This window comes from Carcharhinus amblyrhynchos, chromosome 1, assembly GCF_965287045.1.
Source record: "Carcharhinus amblyrhynchos chromosome 1, sCarAmb.v2.hapA, whole genome shotgun sequence".
Classification (NCBI taxonomy): domain Eukaryota; kingdom Metazoa; phylum Chordata; class Chondrichthyes; order Carcharhiniformes; family Carcharhinidae; genus Carcharhinus; species Carcharhinus amblyrhynchos.
Genome location: NC_137324.1, coordinates 31,838,966 through 31,866,915, shown reverse-complemented (window position 1 = coordinate 31,866,915; position 27,950 = coordinate 31,838,966). Strand labels below are relative to the sequence as shown.

At 42.0% G+C, this 27,950-nt stretch overlaps 1 protein-coding gene across 2 annotated transcripts in view; it reads left to right on the top strand.

Annotated features, from left to right (window-relative positions):
- The window catches only part of dym (dymeclin), a 438,866-nt gene that overhangs the window by 43,111 nt on the left and 367,805 nt on the right, over window positions 1–27,950 (top strand). For both annotated transcript variants that reach the window (XM_080206642.1, XM_080206553.1), the window contains exons 3-5: window positions 22,023–22,075; window positions 22,772–22,865; window positions 26,409–26,542. In XM_080206642.1, the coding sequence (XP_080062768.1) occupies window positions 22,023–22,075; window positions 22,772–22,865; window positions 26,409–26,542 (281 nt within the window). The remainder of the gene's footprint in view (window positions 1–22,022; window positions 22,076–22,771; window positions 22,866–26,408; window positions 26,543–27,950) is intronic.

Here is a 27,950-nt window from a genome sequence, read left to right as displayed (position 1 = left end):
TTGTAGAGTTTCTGTGATTTCTAGATGTTTAGCCAACTGGTCCATACTTTCCTGCTTTCTGTCATTTCCTTTCTTGAATAGAGGAACTCTTTTCCAATCTGATGAGACCTTTCCAGAACTTAGGAAATGTTGGAAAATTAAAACCAATGCATTGGTTGTAGACCAATGAATGGCATCGAATAAATGTGTATCAAGATATTCTATAGTTAAATAATTGTAGTCCACAGGAACTTTTAAATGACATTGAGCATATATTTGAAGGGCACTAATTAGTGTTGTCAAGGGGGAAAAGTTAGGGTTTGGGATTAAATTGCACAACTTTTTCATGAGCCAGCATAGGCATAATGGGGCAAATGGTGCTGTAAGATTCAATGTCCACACAAAGAATTGAAATTTTTTTCAGATTTCTAAAGTTTGCATAAAATAGGAAGATAAAAATCAGAGCAATAATTTAACTGTTTTATATCTGGTCAAGCAATTGTAACTTTTTTATAATGCCTTTAATACGAGAGAAAGTCTTAAGCACTTCACAGGAGCGTGAGCAGCCAAAAATTGGCTTTGAGCCAAAGAAGAAGACATCAGGAGGAGAACTTAATCGCTTGATCAAAGCGATAGATTATCTGTACGGCCTTAGAAGGGGGAAAGAAAGAAGTGGAAAGGACTCAAACAGGTACTCGAGAGCATGTAAAATGTTCTCTTCCGTCGGGAAGAAGATACAAAAGTCTGAGCTCACATACCAACCGACTTGAGAACAGCTTCTTCCTGGCTGCTGTCAAACTTTTGAATGGACCTACCTTGCATTAAGTTGATCTTTTTCTATGTTCTGCACTCTCTCGTTTCCTTTTCTATGAACGGTATGCTTTGTCTGTATAGCGTGCAAGAAACAATACTTTTCACTGTTAATACATGTGACAATACTAAATCAAATCAAAAAGTCACTCACCATCCTGACTTGGAAGTATTTTTTTGATTTGGTTTGATACAGTGAAAAGTATTGTTTCTTGCACTATATACAGACAAAGAATACTGTACATGGGAAAGAAGAGGGTGCTGAATGAGAGTGAGACACAGAATTATAGGGTATGCTGGGCACAGGCACAAGAAGTTGCCTCACTCTGACGTCATCTTGAATATGAACTAATATATTGCTGTTGCTGGGTCAAAATCCTGGAATTCCCTTCCAAACTGCATTATGGGTGTATTAACACCACAGGCACTGCAGCAGTTCAAGAAGACATCTCGCCATCTCAAGCCAACTAGGAATTGGCAATAAATACCTAACTAGCCAGTTCATAAACAAATTTTAAAAATCAGGACTGGATGAGGGACAAGCAGCAATCTGGCAATAGCAAACTCCACTGAGATTGAGAGAAATGATGGTGAGGTTAGGATGGGCCTTGTCAAGATTTTCATGCAGACTGACATCATTTCTTTGATATTCTGCCTATGGTGTACCTGGATTTAAAAGGAGCCTATCACCTGATCTCAAAATGACTTCCTCTATCTTCTGGCAATGTGAAACATATTAAATATGTATCTAACTAGAAATGCTAATCAGTTATCTTTGTTCCCGACCTCCTTTTATCTTGTAAAGGGATAGTTTGCAGCAGAGCTGTTTACAACTTAGTACTTACAACACCTTTTTGGGACTCTGAGAGACACAGGGTCCACTCACTATAGCTTTAGGAACACCTGTCATTGTTTCCAAATGTAAATACCTTGCACTTCCCTCTAAGTAAAACAATCAGTCTTTTTTGATCTCAACAATTAAACCATCAGGCAGACTTCATGGGTTATGTGACCCCTTTCTTGCAACCTAAACTTAAAGACAGTCCAAGACTGCAACACCCAAGCCAAAAGATGTTATCTGAAACACCTTATAACCCTCTCAATTGTAAGATCTGATAAACTTTTAAGTTGTGTATAATCAAGTGTTAATAACAAAGTGCCTGTCAAGTATAAAGAATCAGCAAATTATTTTTGTCATTCTCCTTCGTGTTGAATATGAGAAACATAGGAAATATGGTGAACTCCAAGGATAACTGTGTTGAGTGGGATGCAGGAACTTCTATGGCATTTCCTGACTTCACCCCAGTCTCACCTCATCTGATACTGAAACCTTCATTTATGTCTTTGGAATAGTCAAGTCCAACATTAACAATATACTGCTAGTAGGATATCTACATTCTATGCTCTGTGACCTCAAGGTAATCTAAAAGTTTGCCTTTGAACTTGCTGAGAGTTAAAACAATTCACCTATTGGTGAACAACTGTGCCACCTTGGACGACAAGGTGGCACAGTGGTTAGCACTGCTGCCTCACAGCACCAGGGACTTGGGTTCAATTCCGTCCTTGGGTCATTGTGTGGAGTTTGCACTTTGTCCCCCTGTCTGCATGGGTTTCCTCCGGGTGTTTTGGTTTACCCCCACAATCCAAAGATGTGTGGGTTAGGTTGATTGGCCATGCTAAATTGACCCTCGTGTCAGGGGATTAGCACATTAAATATGTGGGATTATGGGAATAGGGCTGGGTGGGATTGTAGTCAGTGCAGACTCGGTGGGCTGAACGGCCTCTGTCCTTGTGTTATTTGACCTATATTGACTCTTGATCCAGCGAACATTTGGATTTTAAAATTCTCATCCTAGTTTTCAAATCCCTCCATGGTTTCACCATTCCAATCTTGATAATCCCCTCAAATCCCACTGCTCAGAGCATTTTTTTGTGCTCTAATTCTGGCCTTTTGAATATTCCTGGTTTTAATCACATAACTATTAGTGATTGCATTTTTAGTTGCCAAGGCTGAAGTCTGGAATACCCTCCCTCATCTCGTTGCCTCATTTGGCACAATTCCGGATCAGTGAACGCGGTGGTAAAGGGGGAAATGCTGATTAAAAATTAGGCGAGCAGTTCATTAATTCAATTGAAATACATGCAAATGCATTAAATCAGCGTTGCGCCTGTTTCGGGCACAAATCGGATCACCACCATTCCCGGGTTTTGTTAAAGTGGCCATCTGTGTGGGCGGGGATTGCATTAATGACTTTACCTTGTTTTTGGGCATGACACAATGGTTAAATAGGGCCCAGTATCTCCTCCTTCCCCAGATGATTATTAGATTCAAAGAACTTCTGTGTGGTTTGTTGAGTCTAAGAAACAGATTTTTACACAATTCCTTTTTGAACTATCCCTGTAGCCACAACTGTGTTGAGCATAAACAAGATAGAATGCTAGAGACTTAGAACAACAACTACTACCACGAATGCTGATAGTATTGCATGTGCCAGAGCATGTTTCATCAGGCCAGATGTAATCAGTTTTGGGTTGCTTGGTGATCCCTCTGAATACTGTTCTTGAGCTGGCTGATCAGCGTGCAGGAGCAACTGGTTGTTTGTTACTTGTGGATCAATTTGCTGAAAAACTGCAGCAGGCGACGGTGCAGAGGGACCTCGGGGTCCTTGTGCATGAATCGCAAAAACCCAGCTTGCAGGTGCAGCAGGTGGTCAGGAAGGCGAATGGGATGCTGGCCTTCATAGCGAGGGGGATTGAATATAAAAGTAGGGAGGTCTTGCTGCAGCTGTATAGGGCATTGGTGAGGCCGCAGCTGGAGTACTGTGTGCAGTTTTGGGCGCCGCACCTGCGCAAGGATATTTTGGCCCTGGAGGGAGTGCAGAGGAGGTTTACTAGGCTGATACCGGAGTTGAGGGGATTGAGCTATGAGGAGAGGCTGAATAAACTAGGCTTGTACTCGTTAGAGTTTAGAAGAATGAGGGGAGATCTCATTGAGACGTATAAGATGATGAATGGGATGGATAGGATAGAGGTGGAGAGACTCTTCCCGCTCAAAAAAGACAGTAGGACTAGGGGGCACAGCCTCAAGATAAAGGGGAGGTGGTTTAGAACGGAGTTGAGGAGGAACTTCTTCACTCAAAGGGTGGTGAATCTCTGGAATTCTCTGCCCGTTGAAGTGGTGGAGGCTGCCTCGCTAAATATTTTTAAGAAGCGGGTTGATGGGTTTTTGATAAGAGAGGGGATTAAGGGTTATGGGGAGAGGGCGGGAAAGTGGAACTGAGCCACGACAGATCAGCCATGATCTTATTGAATGGCGGGGCAGGCTCGAGGGGCTAGATGGCCTACTCCTGCTCCTATTTCTTATGTTCTTATGTTCTTAAGATCAGAATGAGCATGTTTTTTAAATCTTTTGCAGCTTGGGCTCTGTTGGAAAGGAGGTTTTGGATGAGCTGATTGGTCTCTTTTGATACCAAATTTTCTTCAAAGCTACCCTGCGTACACAGCTTGCTCTAATCTGGGATCGAATAACATGGAACTGAATTTGTATTATGGAATGACAGATTTATATAGTGAATAAATTTACTCTTCTGGAATGCACCCCTCTCGTGATTGCACTGATGGAGTTGGAGTGTAATATCTTGGAGCTTATTACATTGAACGAACCTTAACAAACCTGAAACTATTAGAGACTTTTTTTTCATTGTAGCTGCTTTCCACTTCTCTTTTCCTCCCTGCCCCTGTGCCACTCCCTCCAATAACCCCATGAGATGAACCCAATTGTTGATCCAGTTAAGATTAGTACTAGGACTGCAGTGCAACCTTGTAATGTCATAGTTTGTCTCATTCCCGTGGAAAAGGCATTTTTCAGTGGCCTCTTAATGTCAAATCCAATTTCAAATTTGGCTCCCAATCTTTTTGTTCCACTTATGTGTAAGTTCCAAAAATTATTTTTTTCCTTAAGCCCCGAGAGAGAATTTTTTAATGCAATGAGTTATGATCTGAAAGAATAGTGGAAGCAGACTGAAGTGTAACTTTCAAAAAAGGAATTCAAAGCACATTTTTCACAACTTAATTGCAGAGTTAATGTAAGCCTATTAAAACTTTAAAAGAAAAATATACTATGGCTATGGGGACTAATTTGTTGGCTTTTTCAAATTGCTGGCACAGACATGATTGATTGAAAGGGATTCCTGTATAATGTTGAACATAAGAACATAAGAAATAGGAGCAGGAGTAGGCCATCCAGCCCTTCGAGCCTGCCCCGCCATTCAATAAGATCATGGCTGATCTGTTGCTGCTCAGTTCCACTTTCCCGCCCTCTCCCCATAACCCTTAATCCCCTCTCCTATCAAAAACCCATCAACCCGCGTCTTAAAAATATTTAGCGAGGCAGCCTCCACCACTTCAACGGGCAGAGAATTCCAGAGATTCACCACCCTTTGAGTGAAGAAGTTCCTCCTCAACTCCGTTCTAAACCGCCCCCCTTTTATCTTGAGGCTGTGCCCTCTAGTCCTATTGTCTTTTTTGAGCGGGAAGAGTCTTTCCACCTCTATCCTATCCATCCCATTCATCATCTTATACGTCTCAATGAGATCTCCTCTCATTCTTCTAAACTCTAACGAGTACAAGCCCAGTTTATTCAGCCTCTCCTCATAGCTCAACCCCCTCAACTCCTGTATCAGCCTAGTAAACCTCCTCTGCCCTCCCTCCAAGGCCAAAATATCTTTGTGCAGGTGCGGCGCCCAAAAATGCACACAGTACTCCAGTTGCGGCCTCACCAATGCCCTATACAGCTGCAGCAAGACCTCCCTACTTTTATATTCAATCCCCCTCGCTATGAAGGCCAGCATCCCATTCGCCTTCCTGACCACCTGCTGCACCTGCAAGCTGGGTTTTTGCGACTCATGCACAAGGACCCCGAGGTCCCTCTGCACCGTCGCCTGCTGCAGTTTTTCGCCTCGTAAGTAATAGTCCTTCCTACCATTTTTCCTGCCAAAGTGGACCACCTCACACTTGCCAACATTAAATTCCATTTGCCATTTTCTGGCCCATTCGCCCAGCCTATCTAGATCCTTCTGCAGACTCTCCACACCCTCCACACAATTTGCCGTTCCCCTAATCTTGGTGTCATCAGCAAATTTCGACACTCTACACTCGGTTCCCTCCTCCAGATCATCTATATAAATGGTAAAAAGCTGAGGCCCCAGCACCGACCCCTGGGGCACTCCACTAGTCACCATCCGCCAATCCGAATAGCACCCGTTGACCCCCACTCTCTGCCTCCTATTTGACAACCAATCCTCTATCCACGCTAACACCCTACCCCCAACTCCATGTCCCTCGACCTTCTGCAATAACCTCTTGTGAGGCACTTTGTCAAACGCCTTCTGAAAATCTAGAAAGACCACATCCACCGGCTCGCCTCTATCCACCGCCCTAGACACATCCTCATAGAACTCCAGTAAATTTGTCAGACACGACTTCCCTTTAATGAAACCGTGCTGTGTCTGCTCTATCAAGCAATTCCCTTCAAGATGCTTTGCAATTTCCTCCTTAATGACAGATTCTAACATTTTACCTACCACAGACGTTAAACTAACTGGCCTATAATTCCCCGCCTTTTGCCTGGCACCCTTCTTAAACAACGGCGTAACATTAGCCGTTTTCCAATCATCCGGCACTTCCCCGGAATCCAGCGACGTTTGGAAAATAACCACCAAGGCATCCACTATCACCTCCGCCATTTCTTTCAGAACCCTCGGATGCATTCCATCCGGTCCTGGGGACATGTCCACAATCAGCCCCTCCAGTCTGTTGAGCACCGCCTTTCTAGTAACAGTAATGTCATTAAGACCCTCCAGTCCTACCAGCTTTCCATCGCTAACACCCGGCAAATTATTCACGTCCTCCTCCGTGAAGACAGAAACAAAAAAGTTATTCAATACCTTAGCCATATCCCCATCCCCTACCACTAGGTCCCCTTTCTCATCCTCTAAAGGACCAACATTCACCCTAGCCAGCCTCTTCCTTTTTATATATTTATAAAAACTCTTGCTATCCTTTTTTATATTAAGCGCTAGCCCAGCTTCATAGTTTCTCCTACCCTTCTTTATCAACTTCTTTGTCAATCTTTGTTGACATTTAAACCTCTCCCAATCCTCTTCTCGCCCACTACTCTTAGCTACTCTAAATTCCTCCGCTTTTAGTTTAACACTTTCCTTCACCTCCTTTGTTATCCACGGCTTATTACCTCTCCTCCTACTATCCTTTTTGACCATCGGAATAAATTTCCGTTGAGCACCAAGAAAGATCTCCTTAAAGATCCTCCACTGCTCCTCAACAGACCCTCCCTCCAACGCGCTCGCCCAGTCCACATTCGCCAATTCTTCTCTCATCCTACCGTATTTCCCTCTATTCAAACAAAGGACGCGTGTCCGGGAACCTACTTTCTCCTCCTCCATCTGCACCAGAAACTCCACCATACAATGATCACTCTCCCCAAGAGGATCCTTCACCACAAGGTCCCTAATTCTACCCGCTTCATTACATAGCACCAGATCCAAGATAGCTCGCTCCCTCGTCGGCTCCAACACACACTGTTCGAGGAAACTATCCCGGCAGCATTCCAAGAACTCTTCCTCGAGCCCCCCACGTCCAACATGGGTCGACCAATCAATATGCAGATTGAAATCCCCCATAACTACGGCCGTCCCATTCCTGCACGTCGCACTTATTTGCGCGTTAACAGCCCGCCCCATCTCCAGATCATTATTTGGTGGCCTATAGACGACACCCACCAGCGTCTTCCTCCCTTTGCTGTTCCTAATCTCCACCCACAACGATTCCACCCTCTGCTCCTTGGCTCCAATATCATCCCTTGCTACCACCGTGATGCTATCCTTAATCAGTAGAGCTACGCCCCCCCCTTTTCCCTCCTGCCTATCCTTCCTAAACACTTGATAGCCCTGTACATTCAGCTCCCGGTCCCTGTCACCCTGCAGCCACATCTCTGTAATGGCCACCAGATCGTATCCATTTGTGTCGATCTGCGCCATCAGCTCATCCACTTTATTCCGAATGCTTCGTGCATTCAGATAAAGTGCTTTCATCCCAGCCTTCACCTGGACCCTATTTGCCGCAACGCCACCAACTATACTCACGCCCCCTACTCCCTCTATTATTGGGACATCCTCGGCCTCTTCCCTTACATGTACACTCTCCTTAACTTTAGACCTCGTAAGGTCACCTACCCTCGCACCCTCCCCCCCCCCTGTTGACTCTAGGCAACATCTAGAAGTTACTCTAGTATCTTCAGTGGTGTGAGAGCAGTTTGTCAAGTATCCTGATCTGACTTGCCTGTTATAAATTCAAAGCAGAAAGTACTGGAAAATCTCAGCAGGCCTGGCAGCATCTATGCTGAGATGTGAGAAACAGAGTTAACATTTTAAGCCTAGAATGTGTGTTAACTCTGTTTCTCTTCACAGCTGCTGCCAGACCTGTTGAGATTTTCCGGCATTTTGTTTTTCAGATGTTCAGTATCTGCTGTATTTTGCTTTTATCATTTGCTTTTCATATTCTTTATCCTATTGCCCTGTATGTGGATAAGCAATTGCATGCGCTCGTCAACAACACAGCTCTTGTTGATAACTCTTTGTAGAGAATTGCTAGCAGGTGACACTATCACAGCAGAGAATGTGCTACTTTGCTACACATTTTTATTAAAGATGACATTTACATTCCTTGGATCTCTTGATTTCAGTTGGTAAAGATAATTGGTGCCCCCCACCCCCCACGATCCCCATGGTGGGTGGAACAGGAAAATTCGCCCCAATGAGTAACTACGATATTTGATCAGAATTTCAGATGCGTTTGATTTGTGTTCAGTTCTTGATCTGAGCAGACTTGTCAGTACAGAAAAAAACAATTGCCCTTAATGCCTCTGGGGTATGAGGGCCACAACTTAATACCCTCTCTATCCCCCAATCCTCAGTTTCTGTCCTTTGATCTTTGCCTTTGTGTACAGTGGACGAGGACCACATGAGATTGCTAATTTCATTTTTACATTTATTCATTCACAAGTTATGGACGTCACTGGCAAGGCAAGCATTTATTATTCATCTCCAATTGCCCTAGGGAGAGCAGTGGTGAACTAGCTGCCAACTTGAATGACTATTCGTGTAGTGAGGGGTACTGCGACACTGCTGTTGGGTAGGGAGTTCCAAGATTTGGTGCAGTGTTGATAAATGTTTGGTGATTTTTAAATGATTGATTTTTTTTAAAGTTTATTTATTAGTGTCAAAAGTAGACATATTAACACTGCAACAAAGTTACTGTGAAAATCCCCCAGTCACCACACTCCTGCGCATGTTTAGGTACACTGAGGGAGAATTTAACATGGCCAGTGCACCAAACCAGTGCATCTTTCGGACTGTGGGAGGAAACTGGAGCACCTGGAGCAAACCCACGCAGACACAGGGAGAACGTGCAGACTCTGCACAATGACCCAAGCAGGGAATCGAATGTGGGTTTGTAGTGCTAGCTACTGTGCCCTCCTGTGCGTGCAGGTGGTGGTACTCCAGTGCAGTTGTTGCCCTTAGCCTTTCAGCTGACAGAGGTCATAAGTTTGGGAGGTGCTGTCGCAGAAGCCTTGGTGAGTTTAAGGAAATGTCTTAACGTTAATTACTTTATCCAAAGTGATGTGACACTGTTATTGGAAGCTGGGTACCATTTGAAAACTTCATGCATTTGTGGACCATAAATAGCAAGAAAATTGGTGGTTGAGTAAACTGAGGATAAATACTGGATGGTTGTCAGGGAGGGGATTAAAAGACTGTAATCTAATCGAGGAGTTCAGATAACATCACAAACTGCGAGACCAAAGCTCAAGTAATTTGCCAGCTGAAGTGCGAGATTGGGTTACCCCTGTAATACCCTGACAGACAACTAGTATTTATATTATATATAGGGCTACTTTTGAAACATTTGACAACAGCCGCTTTTGATACTGCTGGTTAGTATCAAGTGATATTGTACATCCCAGGGTATCTGGTTATTTCAGTGCATGGAATTCACCATCCACATCATTTTATACAAGACTATAACTTGATTTATATTTTCTGAATTAATTATGTGCATTGTTCTGTTGTTCTCACAGTTTAAATTCATATGTTGACCTAAATAATGTACTATCCCTGTGGCTCATTAATAAATATGCTGCTCAGTGTGGAGCTGAACCACAGAGATCAGGAAGGTTCAGGTTCACTCCCCCAGTCTATACTCGGTTAACTGGTCTTGGCTGCAAAGGTGGTGGGGAGTTACAATTGGCCTCTGTGTCACAGAATTAGGGAAGAGAAAATGGACTAGGCTTCCAATTTCAGATTCCTGTTGTGTGACACTTCCTGGCAAATATGCATATCTGGATGTTTGATTCAACAGGGCTGTGATGAGTCTGTTGTTAAATCTGTTGTTGCTTACTGCAGTCACACATATGCCAACTCTTGTGAAATTAAAACTATTCAAAAATTAAGCCCACGGCGCATGATTTTATAGAGGGCTCGGAAGTCTCAGGATTTTAGAACATAAAACATAGATCCCTGCAGTGCAGAAACAGGCCCTTCGGCCCATCGAGTCTACACTGACCACAATACCATCCAGGCCCTATCCCCAAATCCCTACACATTTACCCTCTAATCCCTCTAACCTACACATCCCAGAACAGTAAGGGGCAAGTTTAGCATGGTCAATCAACTTAACCTGCACATCTTTGGACTGTGGGAGGAAACCGGAACACCCGGAAGAAACACACGCAGACACGAGAAGAATGTGCAAACTCCACACAACCTTTTAACCTCTGTGCAGTTCAGATTCAACCGATATTCTTAATTAGCCCTTTGCTACCAGAGGCGGATTTGTGCTTTGTGGGGCACCATGCTCATTGTCATTTTGGGGGCACCTCCAATGATGTCACTCCCTTCCTGACTCCGCTCACCCTTGCCCCACAGAACACAAAGGCACAAGCCACAAAACCACACAGATTGATCACTGCTTAACTGCTGTAGTGCTTTTTAGCTTGTAAAAACATGCCTGTATGAATAATGCTGAATTGAAATTCAAACTTATTGTCAATATTGTGATGTGTGTCTTGAGGCGAGCAAACATGGAACTTGCTGATGACTAATGAGATAGAAACAAAATCAGCCGATAACATTGCAGCAGCTCAGGTGAGAACAGGAGCAAGTACTCCAATCAACAAGATGTACACACTGCCATTCTGTATATTTCAGAGTATCATTTAGTTTCAAAAGTTAAATTGCTTTCCTCTCAAAATCAAAGAAGTTATTGCCATAAATCCACATGAGTGGAATGTCCAGTGAGACCAGTTCCAATGTCAGTGGCTCTGTCTGCAGGATTCTGTCCTTTGTCCTAAAGAAACTTTCTGAAGGCTAGTCTCAGGAGTGATGGTGGTGAGAACTATCAACATATGACCAGCCATTATATCAGATCAGCAATAGTCCATTTTGAAAAACAAAATTTAAATAAGAGAATATGGAAGATGGACAGACTTTTAAGATTTTCTTGCTTCGTCCCTTGATGACATGGCAATTTAGCTTTTTGTCTATGCTTTCTCTTCACAAAAAAAAACACATCATTTGTGGGTAAAATCGTGGGTGAAGATGCACTTTCTGTCATCAATATTAATGAACTTGTCAAATGTTCCTGTACTCAGCAAATAATTTTTAATTCCTCTCAAATACAGAAAATGAACGCTTACCAGAAGCATTTGTGACAGTAATAGTTAAAGAGTGGCATGGTTAGCACTGCTGCCTGGGACCAGGGTTCAATTCCCAGCCTTGGATGACTGTGGGGTTTGCCCATTCTCCTTGTGTATGCATGGATTTCCTCCAGTGTTCTGGTTTCCTCCCACCGTCCAAAGATGTGCAAGTCAGGTGGATTGACCGTATTAAATTGTCCCTTAGTAACTGAAAATGTGTAGGTTAGGGAGATTAGCAGGGTAAATGTGTGACGTTACAGGAATAGGGTGTGGATGAGAGCTTGGGCAAGATGTTCTGTTGGAGAGTCAGTGCAGACTCAATGAGCCAAATGGCCGCCTTTTGCACTGTAGGGATGCCATGATTTAAAAATATTTTCAGAATGCTTTCCCCATTTGGAAAGATTGCCTGCAAATCATCACAGACTAGTACAAATCAGCTAGTGATCTCGAAGCGCAGAGCTGATCGTTAACTATGAAATGAATGAATTGTTTCACTTCATCTTCGAAAGGATTTGACTCCATGTCCTTCCAGTAGAACTCGCTTAGTTTATTACTGCAGTGGCTTTTGGTATTTTCATCCAAAACTTCTGGTGAAAACTATGCAAAAAAAATCAACAGCTTTTTTCAGAGATTTGCTTCTCTGCAGTTGCACCATTATTGTGTCACAAATATCATTGTTCAGGCTTTCAATGTTGTTTTCCCCTTTTTATGGTGATGTAGTTGTTTCCAGTTTCATCTTCCAGTGTCTTGAACTCATCATCAGAGTGACCTGTATTTTTTTGTTAGTGTCTCTGCTTTCGCCAAGCAATGGTCATTTCAAACTTCTATGACAAAACTAACAATGAAGCTAAAATTCAGTAAAGTTGTATCAACATTTTGTAGTGATTTGCTGACAGTATTAACCCTTCAGGTTAGATTGATTGGCCATGATAAATTGACCCTAGTATTAGGGGATTAGTATGTGGGGTTACGGGAGTAAGGCCTGCATGGGATTGTTGCCAGTGCACATTGATGGGCTGAATGGCCTCCTTCTGCACTGTAGGGATGCTATGATTCTATGATCCTTTGAAGGAAATGATTCCACAAAAGAGTGAAAAAGCAACATCTTTTACTTCATTAATGAATTGGTTTCTGAATTACTCTGCCATTATAGTAATAAAGTGATTGCAAGTTTCATGTGTTGAAAAAGTTGGTCTTCCCTGTGTAAACAATATTGATAACTTTTCAGATGCTCTTTGAGAAGTTCATCAAATTCTGTGATACTCAAGGCAGAGTAAACAAATTACCTCTTTGAATTGACTTTGATGACTCATCATGTCTTCTTAATGGTCATCCCAAAGAAGACAGCAGTTTGACTGTGGCAACAACATGTCTCAGCTTTCCTCCAGTAAGAACACTTCTTTTCAAACTGAGAGTCAATTCTTCCAGGTGATTTACATCTTTGGACAAACTCATACATAGTTTTTAATGAGTTTTGAACATTTCATGATCAGCAATATATCTTCCAACATTTCTCCTGTTGGAATTCTGTTGATGAAGGGTCAGGGAATAATTTCCAAATCTAACAGTAGACTCTCTTAGAAGTTACTGAAAAAAAAAATCAACCCATTTCTAATTTCTGTCATTTCCCTTCTCTTCACCTACAACAAATGGGACTTATGAAGACATCTAACCTGCTCCGGTTTCAAGCTATTTTTTCTTAAGTTTTCCATGTTACCTAAGCTTTTTGGTTTACTTAGTACAAGATATTTTATCATACCTAGTGGAACAGATTTTTGGTGGCTGGTGGCTTTCTTCTCTCATGTCAACAGAAGAACTATCTCGTTCTATTGCCATTTCAGATGCTACTTTTTGTTCACCTTTTTCAGGTGCTGTGGTTCCTCTGGAAATCAGCTAGACTAAGTCACCAGATAATTTATCCTCACTTTTGATGAATGAGGATGAAAGGGCAATTTGTGCACTGATCAATACTTCAAATTTTTAAAGTAAAGTGACAAACTGTCTATTTGCCTAGCTTTCAGTCTCTTGCTGCACTTTCAATTTTCTGCTTTTTTGACTACCAGATTGATGGTGTCGCTTCGTATTTCATTATCTTGATTTTAATAAATTTTCTGAAATGATCGGCTTTTGCCCTCTTCAGCCCAAGAGATTGAGTTGTCCCTGCTTCCTTCACAGTTTGAAGGCTTCCCCAAGTTCTGACTGGTTGGTTCACCATCTTGTAGCATTTTCTCCTGACCCCCTTGCACCTTGCCTTCATGTTGTTGGCTGCCTGGTTGGCCTGCTCTACTCAGCCCTCAGGGTTGGGGTGCCACTGCTCAATAGCTGCCCTAAGTCCCATCAGGCTGGTTCATCATCTTGTGACCTTTTCCGTTGGGCCCCAGAGGTGCCCCGCTTTTGCTGACTTGCCTGCCCTCCTCAGTCCTGAGGATTGAGCCTCTGCCCCTTTCGCTGCTTGATAGCTGCCTCGAGTCCTGACTGGCTGGTTCACCGCCTTGTGACTTTTCTTGCTTGGCCTGGGCAACACCTTGTCTCGCTATTGTTGGCTGCCTGGCTGGCCTCCTGGGTTTGCCCTTCTCAATCCTGACTGTGGAGGTATCCCTGCTGAAGGCTGCCCCAATTCCTGACCAACTGGCTCACCACCTTGGGCCTTTTTTGCCCAGCCTCAGCAGTGCCTCTCACTAACATTGCTGTCGCTGGTAACTCAGCTGGCCTATCCGCCTCCGCCTGGGGGGCCACCCTGGGTCCCTTTGCTCCCCACACCCCAAAGATGTGCTGTTAGGCTGATTGGCAGGAATAAATTGTCCCTAAATCAGCTTCCCTCAATCTGGATGGCCATAAAACATGAGACAGGGGTCGTGGGGGGAAAGGGGGACTGGTGGTGTTGAGATGGCGGCGTGGGCTCGTTGGGCCGAAGGGCCTGTTTCCCGCGCTGATTTTGTTCTTTGTTCTTTGTTCACCTCATGACTATTCTCGCATGGCTCTGGTAGTGCCTCACACCCTTCACTTACTGACTACCTGACTGGCTTCTTGTCCTTGATCCTGGTAGTCGAGTTGTCACTGTTCCCCTTGCTGCTTCCCTAATTCCCACCAGGCTGGCTCATCACCTCATGACGTTTCTCACCTGGTCCCAGCAGCACCTCACCTTGCTGATGCTGGTTGCCTGGCCGGCTGGCCTGCCCCTCCTCAACCCTGGGAGTTGAGACGTCCCTGCCCCCTTCACTGCTTGATGGCTGCCATGAGTCCTGACTGGCTGGCTCACCACCTTGTGGCTTTTTTGCCTGGCCCTGAAAGCACCTTGCTCTCATATTGCCTCACTATTGCTGGCTACATTGCTGGCCTGTCCTCCTCAGCCCTGGGCTGAGATCGAGAAACTTGCCGTTTGCGTTTTTTGTGAAACTAGATGAACTAAATCACAGGATCTTTGCCTCTGCTGCCTCTCTCCCTCCTAGTCACCTCAACCAACATTCAGACCAGTGTTTCCCCACTCTAAGGGGACTTGACCAATTGGAGTCTGATGTCATTAGGATAGGACAGGCCTAGGCATGGTGTGTTTCACTATAAATCTGCCTCAGCTGGCTTCTTCAGTTTGGAATTTCAGCAACTTCATTTTTGAAATAACCCAATTGCAGTGGAAGCTTCCTGCTGTTAGACTCAGGTAAAGGTTAACTGTCTCATGGGCCATGTGTGCAACTCCAAATAACGAGAATTTATTGAGTTATTACAGTCTGTGTCCGAAGGCAGATCTGGATGGGGATTGGGAAGGGTATTTGGTCTCTTTGGAAAATTGGGGTGAAATGTTCATAAACATTGGGGAACTGGGTTGGGGGAAATTGGTGCTGGAGGCTGGAAGCATTTGCTGGGGGTTTGGGTGAATTGAATGTTGGAGGATTGTGGAACAGTTGGTTTGTTTTGGGTGTCAGGAGTGAATGGTTTTGGGTGAGTTGAGGGTCATATGTTTGTGGGGTTGGTTGAAGGAGTGGAAGTGAATGTTTCGGGGGGGGGGTTGGAGTAGTTGTTTGTTAAAGGGAGATTGAAGGAGAAGGGTGGATATTTGTGAAGGATCAGGTAGACATATTTTTAAGCCATTTGATGAAGCATTGTATTTTTCTCTATCTGGAAAATTTCTAGTCGAGCGTGTGGCAAGAGCTGGAAGAAGGTGACTTGTGCCAAGCCACACTACTTGTAAGCTTCAATCGGCTAATCTCCAGTGAGATATTGTGTAGGTTCCTCAGTCTTCACCATTTATTAAGTACTTGACAAGTAGAGTCTAGGAATACCACATAAGAAGAAACAGGAATAGAAATTGGCCATTCAGCCCCTTGAACCTGTTCCATTTGGTAACATTCCAATCAGTTGGCTGGTATGGGGAATGATGGAGTAAACAGGCACGGCCAACAGGTATGATTTTAAGAAGTTTTTAATGAAGATATTCAGATGCAATAATATAGTCATTGTAAAGAACTTTGACCTGTTAAAGATTAAGTAAGCCACTAATACCAACTGTATTGGTATATGTTTGGAGGAGAAAAAGCTACAAAATCTCTTCTTTTTCTAAAGAGTTTGTCTCTTGATTTACAAGACTGTGGGGTTGCCATTACTGCACTCATCAGGCCAGGAGCGAATAGAATCATAGAGGTTTACAACATAAAAGGAGGCTCTTCAGTCCAACTTATCCACGTCACCACTAAGCTAATCCCATATGGCCCATAACCTTCTGTAGCCATCTTATCCATATATGGAGGGAGAAATAATTAATGTTCCAGGTTCTTTCATCAGAACTGGAAGAAGTTTTTTTTAAAATTCTTTCACAGGACATTGCTGGCTAGGCCACTGTTTGTTACCCAGTCCTAATTGCCCGAGAGAAGATGACGGTGAGCTGTTGTCTTGAATTATTGCAGTTCATTGGTTGCAAGAGTGATTTTGAGGTTGGAATGAAGTGTACAGTGTGCCCAGAAATGGATGCTGGAGCCTCAAGCTATTCTACTTCTATCAATTCTACTTGACATTAATGGTTTAGATTCTGAACTCAATATAATTTTGGTAAATTTTCAGAACCACGTGGGAGCAGATGTGTCTGATGACCAACTGAAGATGTAGAAATGAACTCAGTAAAATGTGTAAATGGTTGGTACAGTAACAGAGTTCAGTAGTAGATGTATACTGCTGCAAATCACTGGGATAAATGGGCAATTCATTGTAAATTGTGAATGGTATTTAACTAGAGAAAAAATTTGCATCTACTTCACACTTTTCATGCCCAGTGTCCCCAGGAGTTTTACAGTTAATTAAGCACTTTTGAAGAGCAATCACTGTTGTAATGTAGCAAACAGAACTACCAATTAGCACACAACAAACTATGACAAAGAAATAATAATAACTAGATAATCTGTTTTGTGATATTGAGGGATAAATATTAGCCAGAACATGAGGGATAAATCGCCAACTTTTCAAAATAGTGTCACAGGAGTTTTTATGCCCCTGAGAGACAAACAGGGATTCAATGTTTCATCTGAAAGGCAGTATCTAGTGCAAAACTTCATTTTAATATGTCTTTGTAGTCTTGTACTTCCAACCAATTTGCCTATTATTGCCATCTTTTTGTCATTGGGAAACTTGGATAGTTGAATTTCTATCCCGTTGTCTAAGTTATTAATAACTATGTTGAATGGTTAAGTCCCCAACACATTCCTGGGGAATGCCACCAGTCACAACTGCTAATTATAAAGTACCCCAATATCGCTATTCACTCTCCAGCCACTTAGCCAATCTCTAAGTCAGTATTGTATGTCCTCAATTCTATGTGCTACAGCTTTAGCTAGCAATCTATTATGAGCGACTTTACTGAATGCCTTCTAGAAGTCCATATAAATAACAGCCAAACGTTTCCCTGTCACTACTTCAAATAATTTAATTGGATTTGTCAAGCAGAACCTATCTGTTTAAAAAATTTGTCTTTTCCTAATTAGCTTAAAATTGTGAAAGTATTTAGTCACCCTATTCTTAATTATGGACTCTAGTAACTTCCTTACAACAGATGTTAGGTTAACAGACCTATAATTTTCTGGTTTTCCCCTCTCACCTATCTTCAATAAAAATGTCATGTGCAATTTTCCAATCTAAATGAAGCATTATGTTCTGACAGTTTGCATAAAATAGGCTTGTCTTCCCTCAAATATAGAAGATTACGGGATGATTTCAAGAAGGCTTTTAGGATTTTGAAAAGGAATTGATGCAATAGATAAAAACTTTTGCACCTGAGGGACAATCTTGAACAAGTGAAAATAACCTTAAAATCAAAACCAAGCCATTTAGAAGTTAACATCACTTCATGCAAACACACTCTCATAAAAAACATAAGACCTAAGAACATAACTAGTTTGATAATTTTAAAATATGAAATTAAAAGAATTTGATGGCCAAAATTTTTAAGGAATTTATAGCTAAGGGCAAAATTTGAGTTAGGATGCAATTCAGCCATATTCTTACTGAAAGGTGGAATGGCTTACCTCACCTCCTCTCTGAGCCTGAACCAGACTCTTTTCATTTTGGTTTAGGAACTGAGCTTCCTACCCTTTCTGGTGAAAGGTCATTGACCTGAAACATTAACTCTGTTTCTCTCTCATATACTGCTTAACTTGCTGAGTATTTCTAAGGTTTGCTGCTTTTATTTATAGTAATCAAGTAGCTGTCCCATGGAATTAGCAGAATATTGGTATTTTGAAATGTAGTATTACCAATGGCACGAATTTATTTGCACTAAGGCAACCTTGGGATACAGGAGCACTTCGGAAAGAGTCTTAGAAATTACTGGAATCAGGATTAATGCTGGGGGAGTTTTCAGACTCTGGGGGCACTGGGAAGAAGTATCAGAAATGCCAGCAGTGGATAAGATCCTATGCTTATTGTGGAAGGATCTTTATGATCTAAGAGATTTGGGGAAGGCATTCTTGAGGTGTGAGATCCTGGAGGAGGGAAATGTTTTGTGAGCATGAGAAGGGAGCCTTACCATTTGGGGGTGAAGAAAGAATCGAACAGTTCCAGTGGCAGGGCCCAACAGACCAGAAGCCAGGTGGAACAGATTCTTGTCCTGTCTGATTGCCTGGACTTGGAGGCTTTTGGGTGGGATTCATCTGATTTCTGGGATGAGATTCCCAAGCAGTCAGGTTCCAAACTGCCTTTATCCCTTTTGTCCATCAGATGCCATTTCCCACTACAGTTCACACATCAGCTCTCTGCCTATGAAAATTCTGCTGACTATTTAATGCTCTTGGGTTACCCCTACTCCTTTCACATTATTAGCAATTTTTTTTTTCTATGTCCTGGCCATGCAGCATTTAAAGCTAAATCCTGTGCTTCTACTACCTTGTTGCATGCCAAGTGCACATTGAGGGAAATTGAACATCCAAAGCATGAGATGGAAAGCCACAAACAAGGCTACATATTTTGACACATTTTCCTGATTGTGTGTTCTGGTATGGGGAGGAATAACAAAAAACACCCTTTAATGCGCTAAGGTTTGAAGGCTGTTTGAGTATAGTTTCCATGCATTTACATGCAAATAGGAAAAAAATTAACAGCAAGCAAAAATCATTCAGACAAAACTTTAACTAAAATTTTTACAGAATTAACTGGTTGTCTTTGAAAAATAATTCTCAGTAATCAACCTCTGGTTTCTTGACAATATGATGTGGAGATGCCGACATTAGACTGGAGTAAACACAGTAAAAGTCTCACAACACTAGGTTAAAGCCCAACAGGTTTATTTTGTAGCAAAAGCCACTAATCATTGGAGCGCCGCTCCTTTGTCAGGTAAGTGGGAGTTCTGTTCGCAAACAGGGCAGGTAAAGACACAAACTCAATTTACAAAATAATGGTTGGAATACGCGTCTTTACAGGTAATCAAGTCTTAAAGATACAGACAATGAGTGGAGAGAGGGTCTTCACAATAAGCATACAAAGCAGATCACTAATACTGCAAGTTCTTGATGTTGGTCTGTGAATAGTTCATAACAGAAATGCACAGTTGTCACTTTTTTCAAATAAATCCACACATTGTGGCTTAGTTGGTTAGTTATTGAATATATTTTTCAATACAAGGTCGTAATGGAATTTAGGGACTTTAGAAACTTCCTTTGCTGACACTTGTTTACAAACAGGATTTCCATTTCAAGTTTCTGCACTTGCAGATTCAGTATTAACCACTAACATAAAAGTTAGATGAAATGTGTTAAAATGTGTGATCCTTAAAAAAATAAAATTTGAATTGTAGAAATTTTAGCAAATAAGAATAATGGAGACATCTTTTCCAGATCATTTTAAGTGCGTTAATTGGATTAAGAAAATGTGATGACAGAGTTCTGTCATTACAAATCACTAATTTCACTACTAAAAATTTCACTACTACAAAATCACTACTAGAGTGAATGTTGGACCCTTAGAGGATGAGAGGGGGGATTTAGTGGTGGGAGATGAGAAAATGGCTGAGGCCTTAAATAAGTCTTTTGCCTCAGTCTTCATGGAGGAGGATGCAAATAGTTTGCCGGATATTAAAGATAGTAATCGCATTCAACTCCTACCATCCTTCTGTCACTAGAGAGGTAGTGCTTGATAGACTAACGGGACTGATGGTGGACAAGTTCCCAGGACCGGATGGAATGCATCTCAGGGTTCTGAAGGAAATGGCAGAGGTGATAGTGGATGCCTTAGCGATTATTTACCAAAATTCGCTGGATTCCAGGGAAGTGCCGGAAGATTGGAAAATGGGTAATATCATGCTGCTGTTTAAAAACGGTAGCAGACAAAAGGCAGGGAATTATAGGCTGGTTAGTTGAACATCTGTAGTTGTAAAAAATGCTTGAATCCGTCATCAAAGAAGAAATAGCGAGGCACCTGGAAAGGAATGGTTTGATAGAGCAAACGCAGCACAGATTTGTTAAGGGGAAGTCGTGTTTGACAAATTTATTGGATTTCTATGTGGATGTGACTAGTGCGGTAGACAGAGGGGAACCGGTGGATGTGGTGTTTCTCGATTTCCAAAAGGCGTTTGATAAGGTGCCTCACAAAAGTTTGCTTCAGAAGGTTAGGGTGCGTGGAGTTGGGGGTGAGGTGTTAGCGTGGATAGAGGATTGGTTGTCTAATAGGAGGTAGAGAGTTGGTATCAATGGGTGCTATTCTGGTTGGTGACTGGTAGAGTGCCGCAGGGATCGATGCTGGGGCCTCAGCTATTTACCATTTATATAGATGATCTGGAGGAGGGGGCTGAGTGTAGGATGACGAAATTTGCTGATGACTCGAAGATGAGTGGAAAAGCAAATTGAGTGGAGGGTGTGGAAAGTCTTCAGAGGGATCTGAATAGGCTGAGCGAGTGGGCGAGGACCTGGCAGATGGAGTACAATGTTAGCAAGTGTGAGGTTATCCACTTTGGCAGGAATAATAGTAGGAGGGATTACTATTTAAAGGGTGAAAAGCTGCAGCATGCTATGGTGCAGAGGGACCTGGGAGTCCTTGTGCATGAGTCGCAAAAACCCAGTCTGCAGGTGCAGCAGGTGATCAAGAAGGCAAATGGAATGCTGGCCTTTATAGCAAGGGGGATAGAATATAAAAGCAGGGAGGTCTTGCTGCAACTGTACAGGACATTGGTGAGGCCGCAGCTGGAGTACTGTGTGCAGTTTTGGTCGCCGCACTTGCGGAAGGATATCTTGGCCTTGGAGGGAGTGCGGAGGAGGTTCACTAGGCTGATATCGGAGATGAGGGGGTTGGACTATGAAGAGAGACTAAAGAGACTGGGTCTGTACTTGTTGGAGTTTAGATGGATGAGGGGGGATCTTATAGAAACGTATAAGGATAATGAAAGGGATGGATAGGGTAGAGGTAGAGAGATCCTTTCTGCTTCGAAAGGATAGCAGAACTAGAGGGCAGAGCCTCAAGATAAGCAGTGGGCAGTTTGGATCAGAGTTGAGGAGGAACTTCTGGAATTCTCTGCCCATTGAAGTGGTGGAGGCTACCTCGCTAAATATATTCAAGTCACGGGTAGATAGGTTTTTGACAGACAAAGGAATTAAGGGTTATGGGGAGAAAGCAGGAAAGTGGAACTGATCCACTTCAGATCAGCTGTGATCTTATTGAATGGCGGGGCAGGCTCGAAGGGCTAGATGGCCTACTCCTGCTCCTATTTCTTATGTTCTTAGGTTCAAATATTTATGTAAGGAATTCTATTTGAAATCTTTACTGCTAATTATCAGTGTTACAAAAAGTGTGGCATAAATCTAATGAGTTTAAAATTTGATCTTCTTGCATTTGTCCTGATTGAGTGCAAAGTGGAAAGCTTCGGCAATATCCCTCTTTTCAGCATTATACATATTCTAAGTTATTTTTCTTAATATCTCCGTAAGATCAGCAAAGTAAATGTACACTTGTTGATAGACAATACAAAATTAAATGTTATAATTTCCTTCACTTGCAGTGCTGATACACAGCTCTTGGAAGAGGCAACACTTTCGATCTCCAAATCATTAAGTAAGTGCATTCATATCTTAAATCATATCAAATCTATTGAGTTGTATTTCATAACTTTCCAATTTTTGATATCATTATTGTTTGCAGAAATGTAATTAAATTTACTGGTTCCCTTTTGGTTTCCTGATGTCAGAGGTTTAATCAGAAGATCAATTTGAAATGTTCAAGTTCAGTCCACAAGACATGCTCAGTGCCGTGATTTCACTTGAAACAGAGTGGAACCTCTAGGAAGTCGGAACGGAATTCCAGGGGATATAGGGAGAACATGGGCATAGTGTTGGCCAAGATTTCCAAAGGTTCCATTAGCTACTAATTCCTGTCGGAAAGCATACATGCAGATGTTATCCAATGTTCTCTTTGTTCAAATAGTCTATTTTTATTGTTCAGCTTTGTGCAAGAGAAATCTTCAGTTCAGCAATGTATGGCCGTAGCACTGTAACCCATTGTGTTGTGCTATCCATCAAAAAAGGACATTTTAAACCTTAGAAAATCCTCTGAGAAACATCTAATTTTTATTTGCTATATTCATTTAAATTAGAAAATATTTAGGTTGCATACTGTGAATTTGGAATATTTATAAATCTGTTTTTGAATAAGCACCTTCACTTTAACTTTCAGAACGTTTTCTTCTGAATAAAAACTTGCATGTTCTCAATGTTCATTAAATGGGACTGAGTTTTTGTATTTTTCTTTCAGTTGAGAACAATTCTCGGACAGAGAACTTACAAGCTCTTGTTAAGATTTTCCTCAGTAGAACCAACGAATTAAAAATCTCAGCTGAATGCCAAGAGTAAGTCACGGAAGTATTATTAATGTACAAAGCTTTCAAAGTTACTTAAGTAAAGAAAAATTGACAGATTCTGCACCAGCACTGTTACTGCCACCAGCTTCTGTTAGACTAACTTTATTTCAACCTATTCAATCAAAGTTTTGCTCAGACATGCACTCTGTTGAGGGCACTCCAGTTTTGTAGAACCTGAAATGTTTATCTTGTTCCATGCAAGTCTTGCTTCCAAGTTAATGTCAACATCCATTTCATTCATGGGAAGAGATTTATGTTAAGGTGACTTGACCAACTTCTCCAGTGGTGGCTTAACTCTTATCTTGCAACAACAATAACCCACCCTCGTTCCCCAAGGCAGCAAATGGTTACCAGATCTACAACTAATTCAATAAACGAAAGCCTTTAAAATGAGTGGGACAACTATAGCTTTCATTCTTTTCCACATGCATATAAAATGGCTGTTTTGAATATTCTGTTTCATTTAATGAGCATTGAGGACCTTTGACTGAGAAGCAGTAGTGAGGAAAATTTGTTCTTTCATTTAAAATGCCAAGGAAATTTAAAAATGGGCAATAATTGTTGGCCTAGCCAGCAATACCCACATTCTGTGAAGTGAATTTAAGAAATCCATAGTTGTTTTTTAGAATGTTTGGAATTTTAAGAATTTGCAATGGTTGTAAAGGGATCAATAGTAATTTTCTTGGATAATACAAAATTTTGATCCATCTACCTGGTGAACCTTAACCTGGAAGCATCACTGACTAGAAAGTAAGATATAAAAAACCGTTGTGGACGGATGCAATGAAAACAGACAAAGAAGCTACTGCAGAAGTCAACAAAGGAGAGCTGCAATAGAGGGGAGAACAGAGGAAGCACATCTAAAATGAGCTGTCTGTGCATATAATGCAGTTAAACAAGACAAAAAGCTGAAGATAGCATTAGAGCAGAAATGAACAATTCTGTGGCTTTGCTTCAGCTTTGCCAGAACCAGGCTGACCAACTGTTCTGTATATTCTGGGACTGTCCTGTAATTTAGTTTTCTGTTCTCAGCTAAGTTGTTTTCCTGGATTTCTTATGTGTCTGCACTTTTGTCTCTGTAAATGCGGTACCCTCTGCCCTCAAGATCTTATCAGCACCCCACCTCCCCCAACATCAATGTGTCTCTTGTTTTATTTGCCGATAGTTGGTCATCTTGTCTGCTATATAGCAAGGAAAAAATACTAGCTAGAGTTCTTTCTAATAATCATTGCTAACTACGTTTTTAAAATACTCAAGCGTATGGAATCAGCTCAGCTTGATAGTACCATAGTACCAAATACCCTGTTAATATTCAGTGTTTTGGTTTGCGCATTTAGAGTAGGTATTTGATTCAGATACTGTCTAGCTTTTCGCAAGAATTCATGTGTCCAGGCATTTCGAAAGGTTGGGAAGATAACTAAGAATTTCATTTATTTTGTGCCATGCATTTTGTGTCTTCAAGCACATTTAAAGCACTTCGCAGTCAGTAAATTATTAAGTATTGAGACCTACTGTGCAAATGCAAATTAATGCACAGCAAGGACCCATGAACAGCATTGAGAGTAAACATAAACTAACACTGAATTCAAAGACATTACCAGTTATATTTATTTAAGTTTTACTTTTTTTGCCAAATAACCATTCTTTGAGAGAAAGGCAACTTCCTTCAACATCCTGTTTACATGGAACATGCTATTATCAAGTGGAGCTGCAACTGCTTTGTAGTAAAATGCTCTCTTCTTCCCACCCCTCCCCCAATTCTTATGTAGCCTGAAAGAACTGAACTGAATTTGTGACTCTGATGTTTCTGAATCAAAGCTTCCATTTTCTTAAAATGCATATTGCTACCTACAGAGATTGCAGTCCAGTGGTTAGCATCTATTTCCTGTGCGAAATAAACAAAGAACAAAGAACAACCCAGCATGGGAAACAGGCCCTTCAGCCCAATGAGCCCGCGCCGCCGCTTCACCCTACACCTATTCTACCCTGCGTGTCTACGAATGGAACCCCTAACTTAGCCAGATTCAGGGGAGAATAGTGTCAATTTGGTAAACCAATCAGCCTAAGAGCACATCTTTGGGGGTGTGGGAGGAAACCGGAGCGCCCGGAGGAAACCCACGCAACCACAGGGAGAATGCACAAACTCCCACAGACACAGGCCCAAATCCATGTATCTGCACAGCCAGCAGTGCTAGTCCCTGAGCTGTTGCGGTGCCCGTCTACCGGTCCAGGATCAAGCACACACACCGACACGAAGTACTAGGCCACTCCCAGAACCTCCAAGAGCAGCCCACGCACGACCCACCGTGTGCATGCCCCTCGTTTGACAACGAGGTGGACCTCCACCTGCAGAATAAAAAGACAAAAACGTTAACTTACAAGTCTGCATTTCCGGTGTCTCCCGAGGTTCTGACCTTATTTAATAGCCCCTACTATAACCCTCCATCCTCGTTTCACTCATGTGTCTGTCTAACTGAACCTTAAACGAGTCCAACGTTCCTGCCTCCACCACCCTACTCGGTAGCGCGTTCCATACCCCCACAACTCTCTGCGTAAAGAACCTTCCTCTCACATCCAAATTATACCTCTCCCCCCTCACCCTTAAATCATGACCTCTCGTATTTGTACCCAGTCTAGGGAGCAGTCTCTCACTATCGACGAAATGATGGGAATGCAGCCATAGAACTTTGGGGAGGTCAGATCAGATCATCTGTTGTACTTTTGATGGCTGGAAAGGCAGAATCTGTCACAGTGGCACATGTGAAGTTGTTCTTTGCTGATGGTTTGGGGTGATTCTTGCTTACATCTTGTTTACAGGGTTGGCATCTGTTTTGGACCTTCTGAGAAGCATGTTGTCATGTTGGTGAATTCCATGACTCGCGTCACCGCTCGCATCATTAGTCAGCTGGTGTTTACTATCTGCAATGATTGGTGTTGAACGCTTTCATAACTCTTGACAGCATCCTTGAGTTGGAACTTTGGGTGCCCTAATGTCTCTTGGAAGGGTGACCTCCCCTAAAATGTACCCTTAAGGATGAAGCCATTTCCCATCTAAGCAGACGCCCAAGCCAGCAATGCCTTCTTTGGTCGATTAGTACTAGCATGCTCAGCATGTTTGCTGTAGAAAGAACTGCTTCATTGTTGACTTTGTTTTTCCAAGTGATGCTGAGAATGTCTGCACAGATGGAAAGGATTGAACCTTTGTTCTTGATAGGTGTAATAGTCCAGGCTTCACTACCATACATTATTTTGTATAGGAACCCTGTAGTGTAACACTCAAAAATCCATCTGTGAATACTTTGCTTGAAACTTCCTGGTGTGCACTTATTATTTCCACAATTTTGAGTCATCAAAAATGTAAACTCATTTTGCATAAGTAAATGCTATCATTGAGTCGCTTGTAGTTAAATGCATTACAGTTGTGGAAAAGAATTTGTTATTGGTATGTACTATTCAGTATTTTCTGGTGTGATTTATATTAACTGATTGTAAATTGCATATTCACAATTCTCATTTGTTTTGCCCTGTCAGCCAGCTGTTTATTTGGCAAGCCCACAATGCCCTGTTCATTATTCGCTGTTTGCTGAAAGTCTTTGTCAGTCAAATGCCTGAAGAGGAGCTGCAGCTTAATTTGAGTTATCAAGAGAAGGCACCATTATCTTACGGTATGCGAAACAAAGAGGACAAATAACAAACTTAAAATCTGTAAATAGCTTTATACAGTATATGTATCTCAAGTTGCGTTCATGAGTTTTACTTCGGACTTAAATTTAAATTTTATTGTTCAGGTATTCCTTAAACTAATCTTCTAGTCTCTTCTGCATTTGTTGGCACTTTAGGCTTCATTTTTGTAGCTCTTATCTGTGTTAATGTTGGAACCCTGTTACAATGAAGTGCATGTTTTAGTTTGTGAGACCAGCTGATACTAATTGGGAAAAGATTAGAGAATTATTCTTAAGATGGGGTCGTTTCTTTACGAAATATGTTCATATGATTATAGCTTCTTAAAGCGTGCATGTTTTATCTTGGGTGACGGGTGAACTGAAGCCACTTTGAATCTTCTAAGTATATATCTGTACTCTGAGGATCAATACCACCCATTCTCTGTGTCTAATTCTTAAAAGCTATCCTGTTGTTTCCACAAATCAGTTTTTAACAATTATTAAACAATTATGCAGAATACAGTATATACAAAGGATTTAGACCTCCGTAGGGTGAGAAAAAGGGGAGTCTCATAGAATCCCTACAATGCAGAAGGAAGCTATTCGGCCCTCCAGGTTTGTGCAAACTCTCTGACGGAGTATCTTACCCAGTCCCTATCCCCATAACCCATATATAGGCCCATTAATCCCCCTAATTTACACATCCTGGGACATCAAGGGGCAATTTAGCACGGCCAATGCACCTAACCTGCACATCTTTGGATTGCTGCAGGAAATCGGAGCACTAGAGGAAATCCATGCAGACACGGGGAGAATGTGTAACTCTGTACAGTTATCCAAGGCTGGAATTGAACCTGGGTCTCTGGCGCTGTGAGGCAGCAGTGCTAACCACTGTGCCACTCAACACGTAGCTATGCTCTATGGTATTGTGAATAAACCTGTGTTAAGGAAAAGACTGACTCCATGTTGCCTTTTACACAATGTATGAATCACAGAGTAATAGAGATTTACAGCATGGAAACAGATCCTTTAGCTCAACTTGTCCATGCTGACCTTTTTTTAAAACCCCTATGCTAATCCCAGTTGCAAGCATTTGATCCATATCTCTCTATACCCATCGTATCCATGTAACTATCTAAATGCTTTTTAAAAGACAAATTGTACCCGCTTCTACTACTACCTCTGGCAGCTTGTTCCAGACACTCACCACCCTCTGTGAAAAAATTGCCCCTGGACACTTTTGTATCTCCCCCCTCTCACCTTAAACCTATGCCCTCTAGTTTTAGACTCCCCTACCTTGGGGAAAAGATATTGACTATCTAGCTGATCATTATTTTATAGACCTCTATAGAATTACCCCTCAGCTTCCTATGCTCCAGAGGAAAAAGTCCCTGTCTATCCAGCCTCTCCT